Source organism: Colossoma macropomum, unplaced genomic scaffold, assembly GCF_904425465.1.
Source record: "Colossoma macropomum unplaced genomic scaffold, Colossoma_macropomum, whole genome shotgun sequence".
NCBI lineage: Eukaryota > Metazoa > Chordata > Actinopteri > Characiformes > Serrasalmidae > Colossoma > Colossoma macropomum.
Genome location: NW_023494810.1, coordinates 11,388,135 through 11,410,577, shown reverse-complemented (window position 1 = coordinate 11,410,577; position 22,443 = coordinate 11,388,135). Strand labels below are relative to the sequence as shown.

The 22,443-nt window shown below is 38.4% G+C and overlaps 2 protein-coding genes across 6 annotated transcripts in view; one reads left to right on the top strand and one right to left on the bottom strand.

The window, feature by feature from the left end:
- Positions 1–2,502: 2,502 nt before the first annotated feature.
- wu:fb55g09 lies at positions 2,503–6,558 on the bottom strand. The gene is made up of 3 exons (XM_036560143.1): positions 6,552–6,558; positions 3,566–3,707; positions 2,503–3,328 (listed from the first exon to the last, which is right to left on the bottom strand). The coding sequence occupies exons 1-3, from the start codon at positions 6,556–6,558 to the stop codon at positions 2,752–2,754; spliced, it is 726 nt and encodes a 241-aa protein (XP_036416036.1). The 3' UTR covers positions 2,503–2,751.
- A 2,008-nt stretch (positions 6,559–8,566) lies between these two features.
- Positions 8,567–22,443, top strand: part of nisch (nischarin) — a 34,556-nt gene continuing 20,679 nt past the window's right edge. For all 5 annotated transcript variants that reach the window (XR_005006114.1, XM_036559301.1, XM_036559302.1 and 2 more), the window contains exons 1-12: positions 8,567–8,777; positions 9,568–9,651; positions 9,770–9,952; positions 13,692–13,740; positions 15,984–16,147; positions 17,836–17,931; positions 18,025–18,120; positions 18,236–18,388; positions 18,965–19,033; positions 19,173–19,358; positions 19,624–19,752; positions 20,904–21,017. Coding sequence is in view for 4 of the 5 variants with exons in the window: in XM_036559301.1 (XP_036415194.1) it covers positions 8,697–8,777; positions 9,568–9,651; positions 9,770–9,952; positions 13,692–13,740; positions 15,984–16,147; positions 17,836–17,931; positions 18,025–18,120; positions 18,236–18,388; positions 18,965–19,033; positions 19,173–19,358; positions 19,624–19,752; positions 20,904–21,017 (1,404 nt within the window). In the remaining variant the exon portion in view is untranslated. The remainder of the gene's footprint in view (positions 8,778–9,567; positions 9,652–9,769; positions 9,953–13,691; positions 13,741–15,983; positions 16,148–17,835; positions 17,932–18,024; positions 18,121–18,235; positions 18,389–18,964; positions 19,034–19,172; positions 19,359–19,623; positions 19,753–20,903; positions 21,018–22,443) is intronic.

Genomic DNA, 22,443 nt, shown 5'->3' with positions numbered 1-22,443 from the left:
TGTTTCAGCTCTGAGTGCTTTCTGAATGAGGTACAACACAGGACAGCGAATCAGAATAAAGCTCATTTACACATACAAGGCACAGTAACAAAAATAACCTGTTAAATTCAAAGGGATAAGGATAGGTTAGAAAGTGGTCATGTAAAAATGAAGTGTGACCGTTTTTCACATATAAAATGACAGAAATGTTACAAAACTTTCATTTTTTTTTTAATTTCTGCAAAAATTAAAAGTTACAAAACAAAGTCATTCAGAGTGGTTTGGTGTGAAATGCTTTGTTCTAAAGAAACTTGCTGAGTCAGAATTGTTCACAGTGGTGGTGATAGGAACCAGACGTCCACCTCTAAATGTCCCCTGCATGCAAGGTGTTTTAAGGCAAAATAGTTCCCAAAGAAAACTTTTTGGTCAGATATACCACTATCAACATTACATATAAAAAACTCAGAAGACATGTAGGTTTACTGGTCACTTTATACAGTAAATAAAATGGCTATATTCAAGTTGTAGACATTGTGACCTCTGGTTCCTATCATCACCACTGTAAAGAAATCTTGGTAAGTTTTTACAGTAAACTATTTCACATCAAAGCACTCTGAATGTCTTTACCTCTCACCAGTTTAATCAAGCAGACATTTTGAAAAAAAAATGGAATTGCTCTTTAAAAGATCTTTACATTTTCCTGTCATGTCTACCACGACATCGGACTATTAATGATATCTCTCAGCTTCTTTATTCCACATCACAGTCTTTCTTTGTGTGCTTTTGCATTGAAAAGGCCATTATGTATGCAGCTCAGTCACTCAGAAAGAGCTCATATGGAGTGCTTTCTCCAACTACAGCAGTCTCTTCTTGTAGAGAGGCTTTGTAAGAGAACCCACACCTTCACTTTTCATGAAAATAAGCTCTGCTGTTGTGACATGTCTCTGTAGCCCAAGACTAATCCATCTGGCAACAGCACAGGCAGGAGTGGGTGTGGAGGCGGCCTGCAGTATTTAGCTGGTTACACAGGCATCACATTTCAGCCTGTGCTTTGATTACCCTGCTGACCTATACAGAGATTTCAGTAGTTTAAACTGGTGAAGTAGTCCATTGTTCATTATGTGGATGTATTATAGACGTATGCTTAACAAATATAAGACTTCAAAGGGGATTTTTACCAATATTTCAAACTTTCTGTATAAAGTCAGAGAAAGTTATTACTTGAAATGGTTAAGAATATGCTGTCTAATGTCTAAGACATTGATGTACAATAGTTCTGACAAAAGGTTTTGACCTAAAAAGTATTTTTGGAAATCCATCCATGGCAGAGGGACACATGTATTAGGCAAAGTTTTAAAAAATACATGTTTTTTCAACTTTGCCATGCTTCCACCATAATCAGCATTACATAGAAAACTTCAGAAGACACATGTAGGTTCACTGGTGATTTTAGACAGTAAATAAAAACGGTTATGTTTGTGTTGTAGACACTGTGACCCCTGGTTCCTATGACCACCACTGTAAAGAAATCTGGGTCTGTAAGTTTCTCTACAATGAACCATTTCACATCAAACCACTTTGAATGACTATTGTTTGCACCTCAGCAACTGAGTTATGCAGAATTGTGAAAAAAAAACAGTGGAATTCCCCTTTACTTTCTCATTTTGTGAAGTAAAGCCTTGAATAATTTGCTGTGTTTACATTTCTAGCATGTTAGTCAGGATTCAGACGGCTAAGTCAGACGGCTAAACGGTAAAATACTGAACCCTCACTGACAGCTTTAGCAATAAAACCATACTCAGAAATGAATAAGCATGCCTTCTTCTCAACCCCATTTCATATACAAAAGAAAAAACTTAATAAAACAACGTTTTATTTCTCTGAAACGTTTACATGGCGTCGCTGGACAGTAAGGCTGCATCTCAAATGGCTCCCTATTCCCTATATAGTGCACTCCGTGCTTTAAACAAAATTTGTTTTTCTTCTCAACCCAGTTAGTGCACTATATGTCCAAGTATCGAACTATATAAGTGGCTTAGTCCCAAATGGTTCTTTTTAGACATATTTGGGTGCATGAGCCCTCATTTTAAGTGCACTTCGTAGGGATCAGTGAGCCGTTTGAGATTTAGCCCAAGAGAACCAGAGCCAGGCTGCGGGGAGCGATCTCGAATCTGATTGGCTCCTTAGTGTCACTCCTACTTCAGTGCCTCGCTTTCATAACAAAACAATGGCAAGAGTGATGTCCGACTCGTGAGCGAATCGGCTCTTTTGGACAAATCTGGTCGCCAATTAAATCGAACTTCATTTAGTGCATCTATCTAATTGTTTACGTCCCGGGTTACAGCCTGAGGACTTCCAATGACATCCTAATGATGATCATTCACGTTTTAACCTCTGACAAAACTGCACGGTGAAACCAACTTTTTAGTTTGTCTGACATCCACCAGTGAATAAAAGTAATCAGACTCCCTCACTGTAATCAGTCACTGTATATGTAAGAGAGAACAATAAAGCAGACTTGACTTCAATGAATCAATGAATAGTTTAATTGAACGTTCGGGTGTTTAAAAAGCACAGTTGTAAAGAATCGGTTCGCAAGACTGAATCGAACCTTCCACCACTTACAAAAACAAAACAAAAAAAACATACAGACAGCTCGTGAAATGGCATGACAACAGCAAAAATGGCTTACAACAGTGTAATAAATACTTGTCGGTCCGGATGTACATACAAATGGCATTTTTTGTTTGTTTTTTTTTACCTGTGGCAGGTCTATATACAAGGTGCCACCGCGTCACAGAACGCGTTAAAGTCTTTCCTCATGAAGTCCTCGCTTTGCATGACATCGTCCTCGGATGGAAAGTACTGCATGCTCTCTTCCTGCTGCTGCCCCAGCTCTGCGAAGCTGAAGAAGGTGAACGCTCGACACTCGCCCAGCTGCTGCCGTGCGCCGAGGCGGGCTGTAGGGGGCGAGGGCGGGTCGGGGCTGTCCAGAAGGGCGCCCCTAGCGTTCTCCAGCACGCCGAGGTAGGCGTCCATGTCCGCAAAGTCCAGCTCGCAGTCCGAGCCACTGTCCGTGCCCACCGAGTCCGATCGCATGTGCATCAGCTGGTACTTCTCGTGCATGAGGAACTGGTTGGTGTTCCTCGGGGCTCTCATGCCAGGCGCACGGTTGCCTTTGACGTTGGCCGGCCGCAGGGACACGGCGCCGAGGCGAGGTCTGGGCTGATGATGTCTTCGCTGGAACCAGCCAGGATGAGGCTGGTGGCCTCGCCTCCAGCGATGATGCCCGTGTCTCTTGGCACACTTGTGCCAGCTGCGCTGGCTCTCCACTCTTTCTCGACTCCTCCTTCAGCTCGTCTTTGATGGAGAATCTGCTGCTGCTGCAGGTCCCCCACTGGCCCATCATGCCCTTCCCACACATTCTCTCTTCCCACAGCATTAAAGCCCCTCTCTCTCACATAATCTGCTCCTCAGCGTCTGAGAAACAAAAGAACGAGCCCGCTTGCTGCTTCCCAGGGAGGTGTAGTGACTTAAGGTTCTCGCTTCTCGTCGTTCTTCACGACCAGCCCCAGAAACAGTCTACCTTTTTACAATCTTCTCCGATTTTTTCTTTGTGGCTGGCTTTAGACAGCACATAGCCTGACGCGCCTGACGCGGTGCCTCCACTGTAGGCAGCTTTGCGGTCACGCCCCCCTTTTTGCGGTCCCTTCGGTCTCTTTCCTCGTCTAGTTCGTAGTTATGAGGTTTCGGAATGTGGGGATGGTGCTTGTAGTTTGTTCCACGTTTTGTTTGTGCACAAACAAACTACTTTGCCCTCCCCAAAACGAGAGAACTTTCCTCTTAGTGACAGTTGTCAACTCCTCCCTCTAACGGACTGCATTGCCTTTTATACAGCCGTTGGGCTCGTTGGAAGTGCTCGAGTTTAGGAGTGTTGGGTTACTCGAGACGGGCTTGCACAAAAAACTAAACCAAAATAGGTAAATACGGATGACAATACAACAAAAGAACAAAAAGTAGATACACTTTGATCAAATAATCAAACAAGCGAAGCGTATTCTTCGCTCACAGGGGCTGACAAAGAAAGTTAGCACCCCCACGAATTCAAGCGGATGGTTTCTTCCTGCTTGTTGTTGTAACGGCCGTTCTAGAAGCAGCAACTGCCGCTCCAAATCGCGCAGCTGCTGTTAGAGGAGAAAAAGCCTAGCAGACCCCAGATCAGCCACCACATTCGGACAGCACAATGGGTTTGGCCAAACGTGATTCACGCCGTGTACGTGCGGTGGGACGGAACATAACAAAGCAGCTCAATGCACGGAGGAACTTTAGGTTCGTTTTGTGAATGCACAGCGACTCTGTAAATAAGCTGCGCAGTATTTCGCAAGCACGCACGGAGCCTGTTTCACAGAGATCTGGCTGTTTGTTTACATGCAGTTAACCGATTGCGCTTAATTCCAACTTTCATAGCAGTGATGTTAAACCTGGGTTGGTGACAGCTGGGTTATAACGCTGTCTTAAACAAAACTGTTATTAGCCTAATATGCTGCGTTACAGACGTGCAGTTCACGCACACACACAAAACACACCAGTTATGTATTCCTATCTTTCCTGATCGTTAAATTCCATCGCCCTCTGCAGGTTCTGCCTTTTTTGCTCATTTTTTCTTTGCCTTGTCAAATAATATAATCTAATAAAAGATATATTTATTTTTTGTTGTCACTACAGTCCACTTTTTCATGCTTCCTATCATGTCTGTAAATGCGCGTTAAAGGGGAACCGATTTTGCAGAATTTCTGCATAATTAAACGGTTAAAGTCAACGAAATCAGAGTGGTTTGGTGTGAAATGCTCTGTTCTAGAGAAACTTACAGAGTCAGAATTGTTCACAGTGGTGGTGATAGGAACCAGACGTCCACCTCTAAAAGCTCCCTCACAGAAAGTTAGTACAGGAAATGGTTATGAATACACTGCCTGATGTATGAGACACTGTTTCACGGCAGTTTTATAATAAAAACGTATTTTAATCGATTTATTTTCATGCATTCACGGTGGATGGACACACGAATGGTGTTATAAGGCAAAATAGTCCCCAAAGAAAACTTTTGTCTCAGATTTTCCACTATTTTACCATCATCAACATTAAAAACTTAGAAGGTTCACTGGTGGTTTTGGATAGCAAATAAAATGGCTATATGTGTGTTGTAGACCTGGTGACCCCTGGTTCCTATCACCACCACTGTAAAGAAATCTGAGTCTTTACAATCAACCATTTCACACCAAATCACTCTGAATGTATTGTTTATATCTCAATCACTGTAATATGCAGAAATTTTGAAAAAATGGTTAAGTTCCCCTGTAACATCCCCAAATACATTTTGCATGAGATAAGTACATCTTCAAAAAATATGACAATTTTGTCAATATGTTCATCAGTTTAGATGTTTTATTAAAATGCATGTATTGAATTGAGGTGACGTAGTTATTTGGGATTCTATTCGTAATTTCCATTTATGATACAATATTTACCATGAGAAATGAACAAAATTAATTAATTAAATTAATTAAATAGCAAGTATCCTTATTGCAGTCTTTGTAATAAAACAAAATATCAAAAATTTCTGTCCTCAATATAATGTTAGTTTTTTTTGTCCTTCATCACCACAAACGTTACACACATCCTCCACCGGTGGGTTATATTTTGAGCCAGTACAGTTGCAGGGCTTGTTAACATACATACACACAGAGAGAAACAACATTTTAGGGAAAATTATAGACTACATGCTGCCACAAATCAGATGCACATTGCGCCCCCTCCTGTAGTAAAATTACACACTGCATGCACAGTTTGGCTGGATTTAATAGCTCATCTGCATTTCTGTGCTGGCTTTAGACTTTGTCCTATATGTACAGCTTTGCTTTGGTTAAAGGAGAATTCCACCCATTTTTCAAAATTTCTGTGTAATTCAGTCATAGAGATGTAAACAGTCATTGAGAGTGGTTTGGTGTGAAATGGTTCACTGACAGACATTTTCTTTACAGTGGTGGTGATGGGAACCAGGGGTCACCATGTCTACAACACAGCCATTTTACTTACTATCCAAAACCACCAGTGAACCTACACATCTTCTGATTTTTTTATATGTGATATTGATGATGAAAAATAGTGATAAATCTGGAAAAATAACTTTTCTTTGGGGACTATTTTGCCTCACAGTGCCCTACATGTACCCCTGCACCATGAATTAAAAAAATGTAAAAAATATATATTTCAGGCCAAATCTTTACCTCAAAACTTTAGTAACACAATGTCTCAGAGCTCAGGCAGCATATTCGTATATATAACCATGTAATGTAATAACTTTCTGTGAGGGAGCTTTTAGAGGTGGATGTCTGGTTCCCATCATCACCACTGTGAACAGTTCTCACTGCAAGTTTCTATAGAACGAAGCATTTCAAATCAAATCACTCTAAATGACTTTATTTACATCTTAACCATTTAGTCATAGTTGGCTGATCATCTCTGTCTGTGTGTCGGGAGACATATTGGCTTCTTTTTATGTATGAAGCACTTACTGGCCATATGTCACTGTACATCACAGGATCTTACCAGACTAGTTCCAGTGAATAGACAACCCTTCAGGTGCCAAGAGCTTTTGCTGAACTGGGAAAATCAGCTTTTGGCTGAAGAGCACCAGAGAGTTGGAATTATAACAGGAACCACTAAAGCTTTGCTCGCTGGTGTCATATGAACATTTTAAACTTTTAGTCTTTAACCACCTCCAATCAGCCTGCAACTGTTTTACCTGATGTTAGTTATCTTTTAATATGATTTTTCATACATGATTAGCTATTGTTTCATTTTTATTATTCTGTTCTGGTTTATTCTAATATTAGCTACTGTTTTACATCTTTTATTTCTTTATTTCATTACTTTAATTTTTTATTTATCCTTATTTTATCTTATTTATTAAGTTACTGTATTGTTGTCATTTTAATAGTTTATTGATTTCATTTTTTATTTATTTACAACTATGATTATTATTACATTTTAGCATTTGTTATGTTCTATTCAACTTCTCAATCCTTTATCTCTGTATTGGCTCGACTACATAAATGAGTGTCTTCCTCAATGTACTCCAAAATAAAGGTTGATTGATTAATTGATTATACACAAATTTCAAAACAATCAGTGGAATTTCCTTTAAATGCTGACGTGCAAGGTTGCTCCACTGTGTCATTTTAAAAATGCATTAAAGGGACACTTTGGCCCAAATGAAAAATTTTATCACTGCTTTATCTGGTGCAAACATGCCTTCTGGCCTCATTCAGTGTCGTCACAACAGTCTGTAGAGCACGATTTTCTGGTTTTAAGGCCAGAACATGCCTTCTGATGATGTATTTCGAAGGTGGAAGGAGCTACAACTGCTTTGGGGAGGGTGGAGAGGTCTGGCAAATGCACACAGAAACCAGCTAATATAACCAATAAAAAGGCAAACATCATGTTTGTATTTATCAGGATCTATATCTGTGGCTATGCTAGCAGTCTGGATTTTTAATTGAAGTAGTTCTGGAGATCTACCTTTCTGCAGACTTTAGCTCCAGCCCTGATCAACCCCACCTGATCCATCTCATTGTTGTGTTCAGGGGTCTTAAATAGCCTTAATTAGCTGTAATAGTGTATTACAGGTGGGCTGGAGGTGAAGATAGATATCTAGGAGGAGGATTTGTGACAACTGCTGTGTGACATATTTGCATAAAGTATGCTGGGTGTTGTAGTGAGTGAAGAAATCAGAAAGGGATACGAAATTGTGAATTCTGTCAAACCTATGATGCTGAGAGATGCATTGCTGCTCTACAGAACATTACACACAATGACAAACAATATACGCTCTTAAAAGAGATGGCTCTTCAAGGGTTCTTTAGTAAAGAAAATGTCTCTATATAGAACCATGAACATTCAAAGAACCATTAGCATGCTTAAATGGTTCTTTTCATGGTGACATTGTTCTTGAAGAATGTGTGTTATATGGTTCTATATAGAACCTTTCTGAAAATGGTTGTATATAGCACCAAAAAGGGTTCTTGACATCCTAACAATAGTAGAATCCTTTTTGGTGCTATAGAGAACCACATACCACACATTCTCCATCAATCTAAAGAACAATTTCACCATGCAAAGAACCACTTAAGCTGATTGATAATGGTTCTTTGAGTGTTCATGGTTCTATATAGAACCATTTTTTAAAAGTGTTAGGCAGAAATGCACATAGTTACGGAAATCCCAAAATTTGTGCTTTAGTGGATGAGCAGACGTGCACACCACTACAGCAGGCGGCAGTATACACAGTAATTCACCACTTTAGACTGTCAGACATTGAACTACATAAGAAGGAAAACGTAATGTATTTTTTCCCCACCTGTATTTCGACAAATGCCGCCTTCCTGGTCTTCTATTGGCTAGTAGCTCTCATTCTGTTCGTAAGTATGAAATATAAGCCAATCCGAGCGCAGATTCCAGCTTCCTACTGGCCAATCCTAGCGCGCAGGAGGCGGGACTGGTCGGAAAACGGGTGGGGAAAAAACAACGGCTGTCGGATTCACAACAAAGATGGAGGTTGCTGAGCGTTTTCGCTGCAAACGTCAACGGAGAGATGCCCGTTAGACGCTCAAATCACCCTCCAGGTTTCGTAATGGTTTAGATTTAGTTATTTTAGTGAAATGGATTGTACAGCGTTTCACGACCAACCCGTTGAAAGGAATGTCTGCATTGTTGGATCGGAGCTTGTGGAAAACTACACTGTAAGTTGTTATTTGAGAGCAGCTAACGTTAAGCTCGCCAGTACATTGAGAAATACATGGCCGTGTTAGCCAGCTAACCGTTACCGTTAGTGTGACAGTTCGACAGCTTACTGACTCTAAAGACAGTGAGGACAATAAAAGTATGAATATTTATTAGTGTTAGCTATTTTGTATTGAAAATGTAGATTACACAGAGAGCAGGTCAGTTAGCCGGCTAAGAAGCTAAGCTAACTCCTATTTTAACGTTAAAAGCGAGCTAGCACAATCTGACAGAAGTGCATTTAAAGGGGAATTCCACCGATTTTTCAAAATTTCTGAAGAATTCAGTCCTTGAGATGTAAATAGAGTCATTAGGGATGGTTTGATGTGAAATTGTTCGTTGTAGAGAAACTGACAGACTCAGATTTCATTTCATTTGCCCTTCATGTATGCTTCCACCATGCATGGTTAAAAAATACATTGATTAAAATATATTTTAGGCCAAAACTTTATCACAAAACTATGTCTCAGGCATCAGGCAGTGTATGTGTAACCACTTGATGTACTAGTTTCTTGTGATGTAGTTTTTAAAAGCATTAAATGCTGTAGATTTCTGGTTCCTATCACCACCACTCTGAACAATTCTGATTTGGTAAGTGTCTCTAGAACAGAGCATTTCACACCAAACCACTTTGAATGACTTGAATCAATAAGACTTGTAAATAATTCTAAATGAGCGCATCAGAATTTCCATTTGTTACAGGACTTTTTAGAATTGTTAAAGTTTGTACCACATGTTCATCCTGTTTAGGTTTACATAATTGAGGTGAAGGTTGGAGACCACAGATGGACTATTAAGCATCGCTACAGTGACTTCCACGACTTGCACGAAAAGGTGAGTTGATTTACATTTAATCTTTTTGTACATTTGATCCCTCCGGAAGCAGAAAGGTTCACTTCCTGATTCATGATGCTTTACAGACACTGTACGACTTCTGTAATATGTCTTTCAGCTTACTTCTGAGAAGAAGATCGACAAACACCTGTTGCCACCTAAAAAGATTATTGGTAAAAACTCTAAAAGCCTCGTAGAGAAGAGACAGAAGGAGCTGGAAGTGTATCTTCAGACTTTGCTCAGCAGATTCCCAGTGGCTGCGCCTAAAGTCTTGTCCATATTTCTGCATTTCCATTTCTATGTAAGTCTCTCCATTTGTGCTTGTGTAGACTGATGTTATCTCATGTTCACCTCAGTGTGGACTTTGCGTAGATATTGATCAGCTTGTGGAGGAAGCAATTTGAGTAATATTCTTTAAAAGGCCCAAGGACATTAAGCTGCAAAAAGAGCCTGTATTGAATTGAATGTTTCACTGATGTCATGAAAGCCAGGATATTTGCATATCCACCTATTAAGCCTACAGCTGTTTAGCTCGGCCCACTCACACTGAAGTTATAAAGAGTGTTTCAGCCTGAACTACTTTTTGAAGGAGGCACAATACAGGACAGCCATTCAGAGCAGAAGTCATTTACATATATAACTCTTAGGTGTCTTAAAGGTACAGCCGGTTTAATTATAAGGGATAAAAAAGATGTTTGAATATGTCCATGTGAAATGAATTGTGAATGTTTTTGGTACATAAAACCACACAGACTTTATAGGGGGCCCCAGGAAAGGAAATAAATTGCAAAAAATGCAGAGAATTGTAAGATATGAGCCCTTAAACCAGATATTAGATTAGTTTTAGAGAACTATTTTCATTTATCATTCTTAAGATTATCTTTAAAAGTGAAATATGTCTTTAAGTCCTGAGTCATTTTAGGTATTTTATGATGAAAAATGTGAATGTTTCCTCTCTTAAGTCATTTTCACCCAAGACTACATTATAAAACTTTATAAAAACAGAGAACTTAATGTTCTCTGAAGAGTTTTTGTGTTTAACATTGTACAGAAAATTTAAAGTGCTGAGCATCTGTTTTCAAGCAATGAAAAGCAATGCAGTCTACTGCAGAGTTTAACAGTGTCACTGACAGCTTTAGCCGTTTTAACACTCCTGACTCGTAAACACTGACAGCCTCTGTGGGTTGCCAGCATTTCTTCTTACTCAGCATTTCTACAGCTGCAGATGCCACAAGCTTCACTCTGTAACTTAGTAACAGAGTGCGAGGCAAAGATAGATTGCTAAATATGTGCACAGAGTTTGTTTTCGTTTGTTGGTTTACATTTTAGATACCTTACTTTAGGCTTAAATGCTTCAGTCATGGGACCATCTTGCTTATTTTAGTCAAGGTAGTCACTATTAATTAAATGAATTTTAACAATAGAAAAAAAACAGAATGCTTGAATTCTGGTCTGACCATTCTCAAGATCTCATGGCAACGAATCTGGTCAGATATGTATCCAGTCTAGAAGCACACATGTATGGCTACGTTCACACAGCAGGTAAAAGTGGCCCAAATCTGATTTTCTCACCAAATCTGATTTTTTTGGCTGTTCACATTATCTTTGCACTGTGACCTGTATGTGACATTAGTCTGAACAGATCACGCGCCTAAACTGACCCACATGTGCAAAAGAACAATGCTTCATGTGGTTCATCCAGAGGTAACTGCCAACGAACGGCAGTCGCTCCCGAAGGTTTAGTTTTATCTTCGCCAGCATTGCAGGAGCGATCATAAAGTTCCGATGGCTGACAGCTTGGCTTATCAACCAGAATATGTTCGAACTCACTGTAAAAAGGGCGTGCTATTTGGCCACAGTCACTTCTTCGTCCTCAGATTCTTTACTTTTCCTTTACGCTGCAGCCTCGTTCTCATACTGCCTCATTCGGCCATTTCTGTTAAAAATCTCTTTGAACAAGGAGCAGTTGTGTCATTTTTGTACAGAAACACAAGCCGAAATGTTTATGAGGTCTCAGCAGCGCGAAATGATGATGAATGTCAAGTTGGATTGACATAAAAGTCGCATAAATTCCGACCTGGCTGTTCAGACTGAGTCACATTGCTGCATATTGGATACGTATCGGATTTCAGTACCACATATGTGTCTCAAATCGGAACTGAAAATGTCAGATTCCGTGTGTTTTTTTGCTGTTCACACTGCCACACAGAACACACATCTGTTTCACATATGAAGAAAAAGATTGGATTTGGGCCACTTTTACCTGCTGTGTAAACAAAGCCTATGTGGCTCAGATCTGAAAAGATTAGATTTATGTGTTCACACAGCTTTGAAAAATTCAAATCTGTGTCACATAAAGGCAAAAAAATCGGATTAGTGCCACCTCAGCCTGGTAGTGTGAACATAACTTTAGTATTCCAGAATGATCATGTGGTGAAGCCTCTGTTTCTGAGATCTGCTGCTAAAAGTCAACATACACACTTCAAGGGTTTTTAGTACAGAAAATGATTCCATATAGAGCCATGAACACTCAAAGAACTCTCTGCATGATTAAAGGGTTCTTTGCCTTTTGAAAGGGTTCTTCAGATGCTGTAGATGGTTCTATATAGAACCTTTTTCAAAAGGGTTCTATAAGTCACCATAAGGGTTCTGCTGTTGTTACAAGCTTGTATCGTCACAATAGCAGAACCTTTTTGGTACTATATAGAACTGGCTTCTAAAAGGTTCTATGTAGAACCATTTACAGCACATTCTCCACCAATCTGAAGAACGCTTTCATGATGCAAAGAAGCATTTAAGCATGCAAGTGCTTCTTTGAGTGTTCATGATTCTATATACAAGCATTTTCTTTACTAAAGAACCCTTGAAGAACCATATGGTAACAATATAGTATCAGTATCACGATACTTCGAGACATTTTAATGATGCACAGTATGCATCACATTTCGTTTAATCTGAGGTTTGATACGGCAGAATGAACAAAAAGATCCAGTAGTGCTACACGACATTAATGATGACCTAAAAGTAGTTTGAGTGAGACATTTTGGTGATGTATTTTACAGAAATGATTTAGGCTGTATAGCTGACTACTGAGTTCTAGTGTTTGTTAGCCACGTTAGCCTCGTAGTTCCAGTTCTAAACTAAAGAAGCAAAATTCAGACCCAAAATGTGTTTAGGCTGATCGACTACATCAGGGTTAAGTGGAAAATTGGTGTAATCAGATTTTTCAATGAACTTTTCCCTTAAACAGGACTAGTTATGCTCTCTTTGTAAGAAAGCTGATTTGTAAGTGCTGACGATTTCCATAATATACTCAGAAAAGCATGTTGTTAAGTCATTTTACCACATTGAGTATTGTCATATCGCCAACCCTTAAGTACAGCCCTACATTAAAAAGTGGTTTTTGAATGGTGTCCATGCAGCTTGTCATCAGACCATTAGCAGTTTTTCCTCATAGACAGTGGTTCTATTGATAGGTTTCCAGTGGCTTTAGTTGAAAAAGCATGTGAATGCTGCTGTGAAGGCTTTTCATAGAGAGGAAGTGTTTTTCACATTGTGCAACTGGTCTGCCAGAATGAGTAAATGTTTCATGTTTGAACGGCCACATAGACCAAACCAACCGTTAAACCAAAAGCTAAAATGATAGTTAGTTATCACTGATAAGAATGCCGAATGATGAATCTGCAGTCAAGCTTAAAACAGCCTCTGTCTGTTTTGTCAATGATTAATGAAATTTTTAATTTAGAGTCTGACGCAACAGCATGTGAAGTGTTTGAGGCTTAACACCTTTTTTAGAGGCACTTAACTTTGCATTTGTATGCTGTTTCTATGGAGAAAGGGGTGAGATTGAGATCAGAACATGAGCGGAAGCAACGTGCTTTCCACATGAAATGTTTCAGGGCTTGAAAGCATGAAAGACTAATTGTGTATTAAATCAGCGAGATAAGCAAAGCACACAAATATGCCATTTTTTAGGTCTGTGAAAATTAAATAATAATAATAACCAGAAATAATATGCAGTAATGTGTCCTTGTTGCCAGGAAATCAATGGCATTGCTGCTACATTGGCAGAAGATCTGTTCCATAGAGGTATGTCCTTTATCCTAATTTCATCTCATTAGTAAGTTATTACATTACTATTACATTGTTATTGTTGCATAACATTTATTTTTTTAAAGTGAAATTCCACCAGTTTTTCAAAATATCCTGTTAATTATATCATTAAGATGTGGTTTGATGTGAAATGCTCCATCCTAGAGAAACTTAAGTTCACATTGGTGGTGATTGAAGCCAGACGTGCAAAGAGTTTAATGACTCTAAAATCTACCTCACAGAATGATATGAACAGAAAATTGTTAGAAATGCATTGCATGATGTGTGAGACACTGTGTTCGCATAGTTTTGACTAGGTTTTGTTACGTTCATGGGGGGGGGGTACATGCAGGGTCGCTGGATCGCTGAAGATCTCAGTTTAGGGTGCATTTCAATAACAGACAGGCTCTCTCCCTCTGCTCGTATCATGGCAAATGCCCTGTTTCCTCCATCGCTTATTGACTCTGCATTTCAAATATGGGCCAGGAGAGGTGTGGGATGCGTAAAAGACCTGTTTAAAAACAACATATTTGTTTCATTTGAACAGCTTAAATCAGACCTCGGTATCCCACAGTCTAATTTCTTCAGATATCTTGAGGTGCGCAGTTTCATCAAAAAATATGTTTCACCATCTTTGACAACTCTTGAGAGAAACTGGGTAGATGAATGCTTAAACATAAACCCTTTAGGCAGAGGGGTGGTATCTGTACTATATGAAACTATCCAAAGAGTTGCTTCCCCCAGTTTGACTGGTATGAAGGTGCAGTGGGAAGAAGAATTGGGAGAGGAGATTCCAGAGGAAGCTTGGCAATTGGCTGTGAAGTTAGTACATTCATCATCAATATGCATAAGACATGGACTACTACAGTTTAAATTGCTACATAGATTACATCTATCCAGAAATAAATTGACAAGAATAAATCCAAATAGAGACCCAACTTAGGTGTAAGCGGGACCCAGGCACCTTAAGCCATATGTTTTGGACAAGCCCAGAATTGCTGGGCAGAATGGCTAGGTATCTTTAATACTTTTTCACATATTTGGAACACACATTTCGAACCTAATGCCCTTACGGCTTTGTTTGGGGTAGTTCCAGAAGATATCCAAGCAACTTCAGAACAGTCAGAAGTCATAGCCTTTTCCACGTTACTGGCTAGGCGTATGATCCTCCGTATGTGGAAGAGGGCCGAGTCACCACCCCATAAAAACTGGATCAAAGAGGTTATAGCACCTCTTAAACTTGAACACTTGAAGCATATTACCAGAGGTTCAACCAGGAGGTTTTATAAATGCTGGCAACCATTTTTGACACATTTTGAGACTGAGCATTCTCACTCATTAAGCATATCATAAAGATCCTGTAATATATTATTATTATTAATTTTTCCCCCTTCTTATTTTCCCCTCTTTTGTTTTTCTCCCCTTTCTTTCTTGACTTTCGCTAGGTCTTAGAATATGTGTATGCAAGGATTGCTGCTGGGGGGTTTAGGGGCCAGGAGAATTTGTCTAGAAGTTGTCTGGAAGTGTTTGTGCATAAATATTGAAAAATCAATAAAAACATTTGAATATAACAATATGCTTGTTATGAAGAAAGGGATCATAATACATTTAAATTACATTAAACTAAGATAATACAATGGTTATTGTGATTTTTTTAACAGAGAAAATATTTAGCTACATTTGTGGGTTTCTTTGGTCGCTTGTGCAGCCATCTTGGTTCTTCTTTTTTTCTCATAACACTGTTTGGAGTGTTCCTCTGAAAAACCTCTGTTTGGAGGGTCATGTAGCCCTAACACTTCATATTACTCCTCCATCTCAACAACAATCAGAACACCCTACCCCTAGGCGTGAATGTGCAAAATAGAGGGCTAAGGGCTGAGTGGTTGGGGCGAGGGGTGAAATGGGATTGGGCTTTACACTGTAGATATCACAACCCCTGGTTCTTATCACCACCACTGTAACGAAATCTGAGTCAGTACATTTCTCTACCGTGAAGCCTTTCATATCAGACTACTCTGAATGATCTGAATTTGTTGACATCTTAACGACTCGGTTATACAGAAATTTTGAGATGTCAGTGCAGTTCTCCTGCAAGGTCAAGGTTGTTCTTTGCTGATACATCTATATTTTCCATTTTTTGGTCATAAACTGCATTTTCAGAAGAATATAACAATTATTACATTTTTTTAGCTGTATTCGATGTAAATTTGGCCGCACACTAACATTTATTCATCTTGCAGGTGAGCAGTTGTTAGTTGCTGGTGAAGTGTTTCTCTTAAGGCCGCTGCAGCTCTATGCGATTACCCAGCAGCTCAAGCTTGCCAAGCCAACCTGCGCCAATGGAGATGCCAAGGCAGATCTGGGACACATACTGGACTTCGCCTGCCGGCTCAAATATCTCAAGGTTTCAGTTTTGTTTTACTATTCATGAGATTATTGTTGATCTTACAGGGATGTTCCAGAAACTTGCAGCCATCTATACATTTTTTGAAAACATGCCTGCTTGCCTCTTACATTGGTGATGCAGTAGTGTCTAGAGCAAGATGTCTTGTATTGATTGTTATCAGAACCACTTTCTGATAATGTAGTTTGAATGTTGAAGGACAGATACTAGAGGGTAGGCTGTTTGAAAAATTTTTCCTAGCTGGCTCATTAGATAGTGTCTTTGGACTAACTTAAAAGGAAACCATATGGCTAATGTTATTGAAAGGTAGATGAATATTTTATTGATTATAACTTTATTGATTGGTGCATTACTACAATCAAGATCATGGCTTATTATTACATTGCAACAAAGAGCATGGATTAGCATGGATTCATTTAAATTCCAGTAAAAATGGCCATTAAGTTATTTATTTCTCAGCATCAGGAAAAATAGCAGGACAATTCACAGAAGCTTCACCAATTAAATATAATAAAGTCATTTTTTCAGCATTGAGTGCATCCACACTTTGCTTTCATTACATATTCAGCAGGAATATTTCTCCACACCTCAAGTTCAGTCTTAGAAGTTGGTTGCTTTTTCTGCTTTTCACAATCCAAGTAATCCCAAACATAGTCTGTGATGTTTAGGTCTGAGCTCTGTCAATGACCAAAATGTCTCTGTGTTTCATTTTAGAATAAAGTGGGAGGAACTCTTGCTTATTAATCCTAGGGGCTGTGATTTTCTGAGGTTCATGTGCTGGCAAGGCAGTTATTAAATAATCAGATATAATCAGAGTTCTGTCCAGTCTAGACTTTTGTATAGAAAGTATCATAATTCTTTTTGCATTTTTTCAAGGGGAGACATTCAAAACCATGCAATAACAACATACAATTCCATACACATGTTAATTTCCAATATATATATTCTTTCAAATATATTATACATTATATCTCTCCTTCTTACAAAGTCAATTTTTCCCCCTCTTCTTAAAATTCTTAAAACAAAAACAAATAACTGTACACATTAAAACCTGAGAAGATGCCTGAGGGTAAAAAATAAATAAATGAAAAAAAAACCTTGTCAGAAAAAAAGGGGGATTACTTATTCACATCGTATCTCAGTGAACTCTGGTCTTACAGACTTCATAAAAATATCATAGTTTGAATTGAATCTTGACCTTACAATTGGAAATCATTTCAAACCAGAGAATGTGTATATTACACCAGTAGTAGATATCAGCAGTTCAGCTCTCCAGCCTGTCTTATAGACCTCCAGTTTGAGCACAGTAGGGATTTCCAGTGTTTTTATGATATATTTTTGTCATGCATGATGGGTGCTGTGATGAACGCTGATGGATGAAACCATGAGAATGATATTAAATCGTGAATTCTGTCAAAACAATAATACTGACGGATACAATACTGTGCTAGAGAGTGCTACATAGCGTGACTGAAATATATTTTTTTTATTTAATTTCATGTGTGCTGTATCTGTATCTTAGGGTCAGTTACCACAGACAGCAATTTCCCTGCCTTAAGAAATAAAGATAAAATTCGAAAGAGATTTGGTAGTTTTATATCTGAATGCTCCATTTAGGCTCCTTGCATTGTTTATCATGCCAAGCCATGCAGCATTTGCTAACATTTTGGGGGGTTGTTTATTCACAGATCCCTGGAACGAAAGGCGTTGTGGGCACTAGCAATATTGAGGAACACAGTCTGCCATTTGACCTCTCTTTCTTTAAGTCACTACTCCAAATTGAGGTAAGACTTTGGTCAAAAGTGTACGTTGTTTTTCTTTTGTGTCAAGTGAAGTGGGTCATGATGCTGTTGCTGAATCTCTTTATTTTTACTCAGATCACCGACTGCAGTTCAGCACAGATAAAGGGACTCCCCTCATTGAAGCCCACCCTGGCTACTCTCAGCATTCACCTCTCGACGGCATCCATGAAGGTACAATACCTACTAAAATGGCAATGATTTTGTTACTCGTAACAGAAAGATATTGTTTTTTTTACTAATGTCGAACTGCAAAATAATATTATCTTACTGTCTTTTTGTTGAGTAGGAAATTTTAGTTCCAGAATCTGCTGAGTTTGCCCAGTGGGAACCAGAAGGTGTGGACATTGACTGCCCAGTGACTGCCATCATTCCAACATGGAAGATGTTGACCACTCTCGACATGAGCCGCAATTACATCAGCAGCATCGATGAGTCTGTGGTAGGTTTAACATTGTGTTTAGCTATGTTTTCAGTGTTCCTATTGGGCTTTTATTGTTAAAATGGAAACTCCAATGATTTTTCAAAATTCCTGCAGAATTAAATGGTCGAGATGCTGTCATTCAGAGTAGTTTGGTGTGAAATGTGCTGTTGTAGAGAAACTTTTCAGAATATATATATATATACACACAAACGTTTTAAGTTCAGTTAAACAGGACTAATTATGGTCTCTTTTTAATGAAACGTGCAGTTGATCTCCACAATATGCTCACAAAAGCATGTTGTTTATCACAATAACAAAATTTAACTTTGGAACGATAGCATGTTGTGATATTGCCCACTTCTATTTAGAAGAGTAAATAAAGTGGCTATATTTGTGTTGTAGACATCACAACCCCTGGCTCCTATCACCACCTCTGTAAACCTGAATCAGTACATTTCTTTGTGATGAACCATGTCATTTCAAACCACATTGGTCAAGTTGTGCTGTAATTTTTGGAATTCCTCTTTATGTTGTGGCTATCTATAATTCTGAGTAAGTACCTCGCCTCTAAACATTTTGTCTTTGTATTTTTAGAAACTGATTCCTGAAGTTGAATTCCTAGATCTTAGTCACAATGAGCTGTCTTTGGTGGAGAATCTCCAGGTAGGTTGTTTAACAATGCCTGTAGATGTAAACACCCGTTTCAGCGTTTGAATATGTGACAAAAAACTTCTTTTCTGTTCCTGTATTTGAGCCAGATTTGCCACTGTCTAACTGATGTTTTTTTTCAATGCATTTTTAGCATCTGTACAATCTGGTTCACTTGGATTTGTCCTTCAACAAGCTAACGGTTCTAGAGGGCGTTCACACAAAGCTGGGAAACATCAAGACTCTGAATTTGGCCGGCAATCAGCTGGAAACCCTCTCTGGTCTCAGTAAACTTTACTCTCTTGTGAACCTGGACTTGAGCAGTAACAGATTAGCACAGGTACTGCTTTTACTTTCTTTAAGTTGAAGTTCATTGCTTTCCACAAAAGGCTTGGATTTGACTGATCTGGACCTGCATTCACGAAACTTCAGATTAGGAGAGCTAAACCTAGGATCTGTTCCTATCAGCAAGATCTGTACAAATAAGACATTAATCTGATCCTAAACCAACGCTTCCACTTTAAGAAGCTTTGTGAATATGGGCCCTGGTTAGTATTAAGCCGTTGAAAGCAGTGTCTTTAATATTTATGTTGTTTTTTTTCCAGCTGGATGAAATAAAGCACATTGGAACACTCCCCTGTTTGGAAAAACTCTCCCTCGCCAACAATCCTATGTGCATCATTCCAGACTACAGAACTAAAGTCCTGGCGCAGTTCTGGGACAGGGCCTCGGAGGTAAATCTTACTCACTTTTTTATTAGTGTTTGTTGTTGTTGGGCTTTTTTTGTAGTTCAAGTCTCATTTCCTTCCTGAAACTAGGTTGGTTCTTGAAATCTGTTATGTGTTAAACACTTGAGCAAAGCTTATGTACAGTTCTGTCGTATAATTTTATTACAAAAAGCAAAAATCAGCCTTTCAGTCGCTTCTGATCAAATTACCTTTTGTTGATTTTCTAAGTGAAAATACGTAACACACTTCTGCTCATTGTGATACACAGTTACTGTTCTGCTGAATTTAACATATTTGGGGAAAAAACTAAAAAGTAAAATATGGTTTCTGCAAAAGTTATTGCATCTTATGTTTATTCCAACGTATTCAACTCAAATAAATAATGATAAATAATAACGTTTTCGTTAAACGTCATTTGTCTAGGGATTTTCAACCTTTTGCATACGACTATACACAGTACGACTGTACACATACAGCTTGCCTACACTCAAAAAAGATATTTCTTTAAGGGTTCTATATAGAATCATGAACACTTAAAGAACCCTTCACATGGTTAAAGTGTTCGTCGGATCACGAAAGGGTTCTTCAGATAGATGGAGAATGTGCTGAATATGGCTCTATAGAACCTATTTCAAAAGGGTTCTGTATAGCACTGAAAATGTTTTTTTTATTGTTGTGATGTCAAGCTTGTTACAAAAGAAGAACCCTTTTTGGTGCTTTATAGGACCCTTTTCAATAAGGTTCTTTATAGAACCATCTACAGCACATTCTCCATCAATCTGCAGAATTCTTTCATAATGCTAAGATCGCTTTCATCATACAAAGCGTTCTTTGCAGCATAAAATGATTCTTCAGATTGATGGAGAATGTGCTGTAGATGGTTCTACATAGAACTTTTTCAAAAATGGTTATATATAGCACCCAAAAGGGTTCTTCTATTGTTATGGAGTAAAGCTTGTACCCTTTAATCATGCAAAGGATCCTTTGAGTGTTTGTGGTTCTATATAGAACCATTTTCTTCACTGAGGAACCCTTGAAGATTCATCTTTATTAAGTGTGTAGAAAAACATATAATAACATCAGAGTAGTTTTTAATTCAGTATTCCCTGTTTCAGACATTTTACTGACTAGTTAGTTGAATATCTTTTTGTGTGAAGGTTTGTTTAGATGGCACTGTAACCACTGAGAAAGAGCTAGACACTGTGGAAGTGCTGAAAGCCATTCAGAAAGCCAAAGAAGTGAAAGACAGAATGGCAAACAATGAAAAAAAGGTGAGAGATATTCCTGCCACTGTATGGTGTGGTATAATATCTTTTTTTTCCTCTGGGCTATAACAGAAAATGTATTTATTTATGTTTGTTCTATTAAACAGAGAGAAATGTGTTGGTTGGCCTTGCTCTCTTTAGGTCCCGAAAGTCAAGGCTTTTGTTCCTCTTCCGGATCTCTAATGATTATTCACAACCACAAAGGCAACTTCTCCATACAGTCAGGCTAAAGGGCTGTATGACATAGGGAACATTGTATCTCAGTATTTTCAGATCAAGATGCAGTATTTAATAGTATTTAAGATCAAAACATTTAAAGATATTAGAGTTTGTCATTATATACAATGAAAAATCCATTTAAGTAAGCTGGATGTGATCATGAACTTCATTCTGTGTGTTATCAAGGTTGTAAGACATTTACAGCCAAAAAACCTTTTTCAGCGAGTTTATTGTGTCGGCCTATACAGATGTAAAATATCTAGAGGACATCACGACTGTCAGGAGCCCTATCGAAATGGGGTTAGATTTTAGAAGGAGGGATAAAATCTTGATTTTAGTCTTGTTTGAAACCATCATGTCAGTTATTGTTCAGACTCTGCTCAGCGTCAGTGAAGATGAAGATTCTGACAGCTTTTACATGTAAAACTATAACTATAAAACAAATCATTAATCCTGTGCTTAACAAGCTGATCTAATAACCCCAGGTTACATTAATCCTATGCTATTAAACAAACTGTAGAAATAATCCCAGATTATATTAATCCTGTGTTTATTAAACAATATAAATAATCCAAGGTTATGTCAATTTCATGCTATTAAACAAATCGTAGAAATAAACCCAGGTTATATTAATCCCATGTGTCAAACCAAACCATAGAAATAACCGTAGGTTTTATTGTTCTTGTGCTACAAAACAAGCTGTGGAAACAACCTCAGGTTATATTAATCCCATCTGTATCGCTACATCAGTAAATCTTATGCATGTCCCGTGGAGAAAAGGTTTTTCCGTTTTTTCTTAAAAAGAAAAGAAGCATTTGTATTCTCTGTGGCCCAAATCAAGACGATTTGTACTGTCCTATGTGAATTGTATAACTGTGAACATTAATATATTGAAACACATAAAATGACAGACAAAAGTTTGATTTTATGCAGTGATGTTGTTTGCTGTAAATTCCTGAGCTAATTACAATGCTAATGAAACCCTGCATTCACTCAAGACAGCTAGGTAGACAATCAAGTAAATTAAGATTAAATTGAATGTTTAGATATTTGTAAGCAGCTGAATGTATAAATGGTATTATTTTCTGAGTGACACCAGTGCACAAATCGTGTATTCCCTCCTATCTCTGTTATTTATACTGAGATTTCTTATTCTGTGCATTACAAATGTTCTGAAAATGACGTTACCCCACCTCCCCATGGAACAGTAATC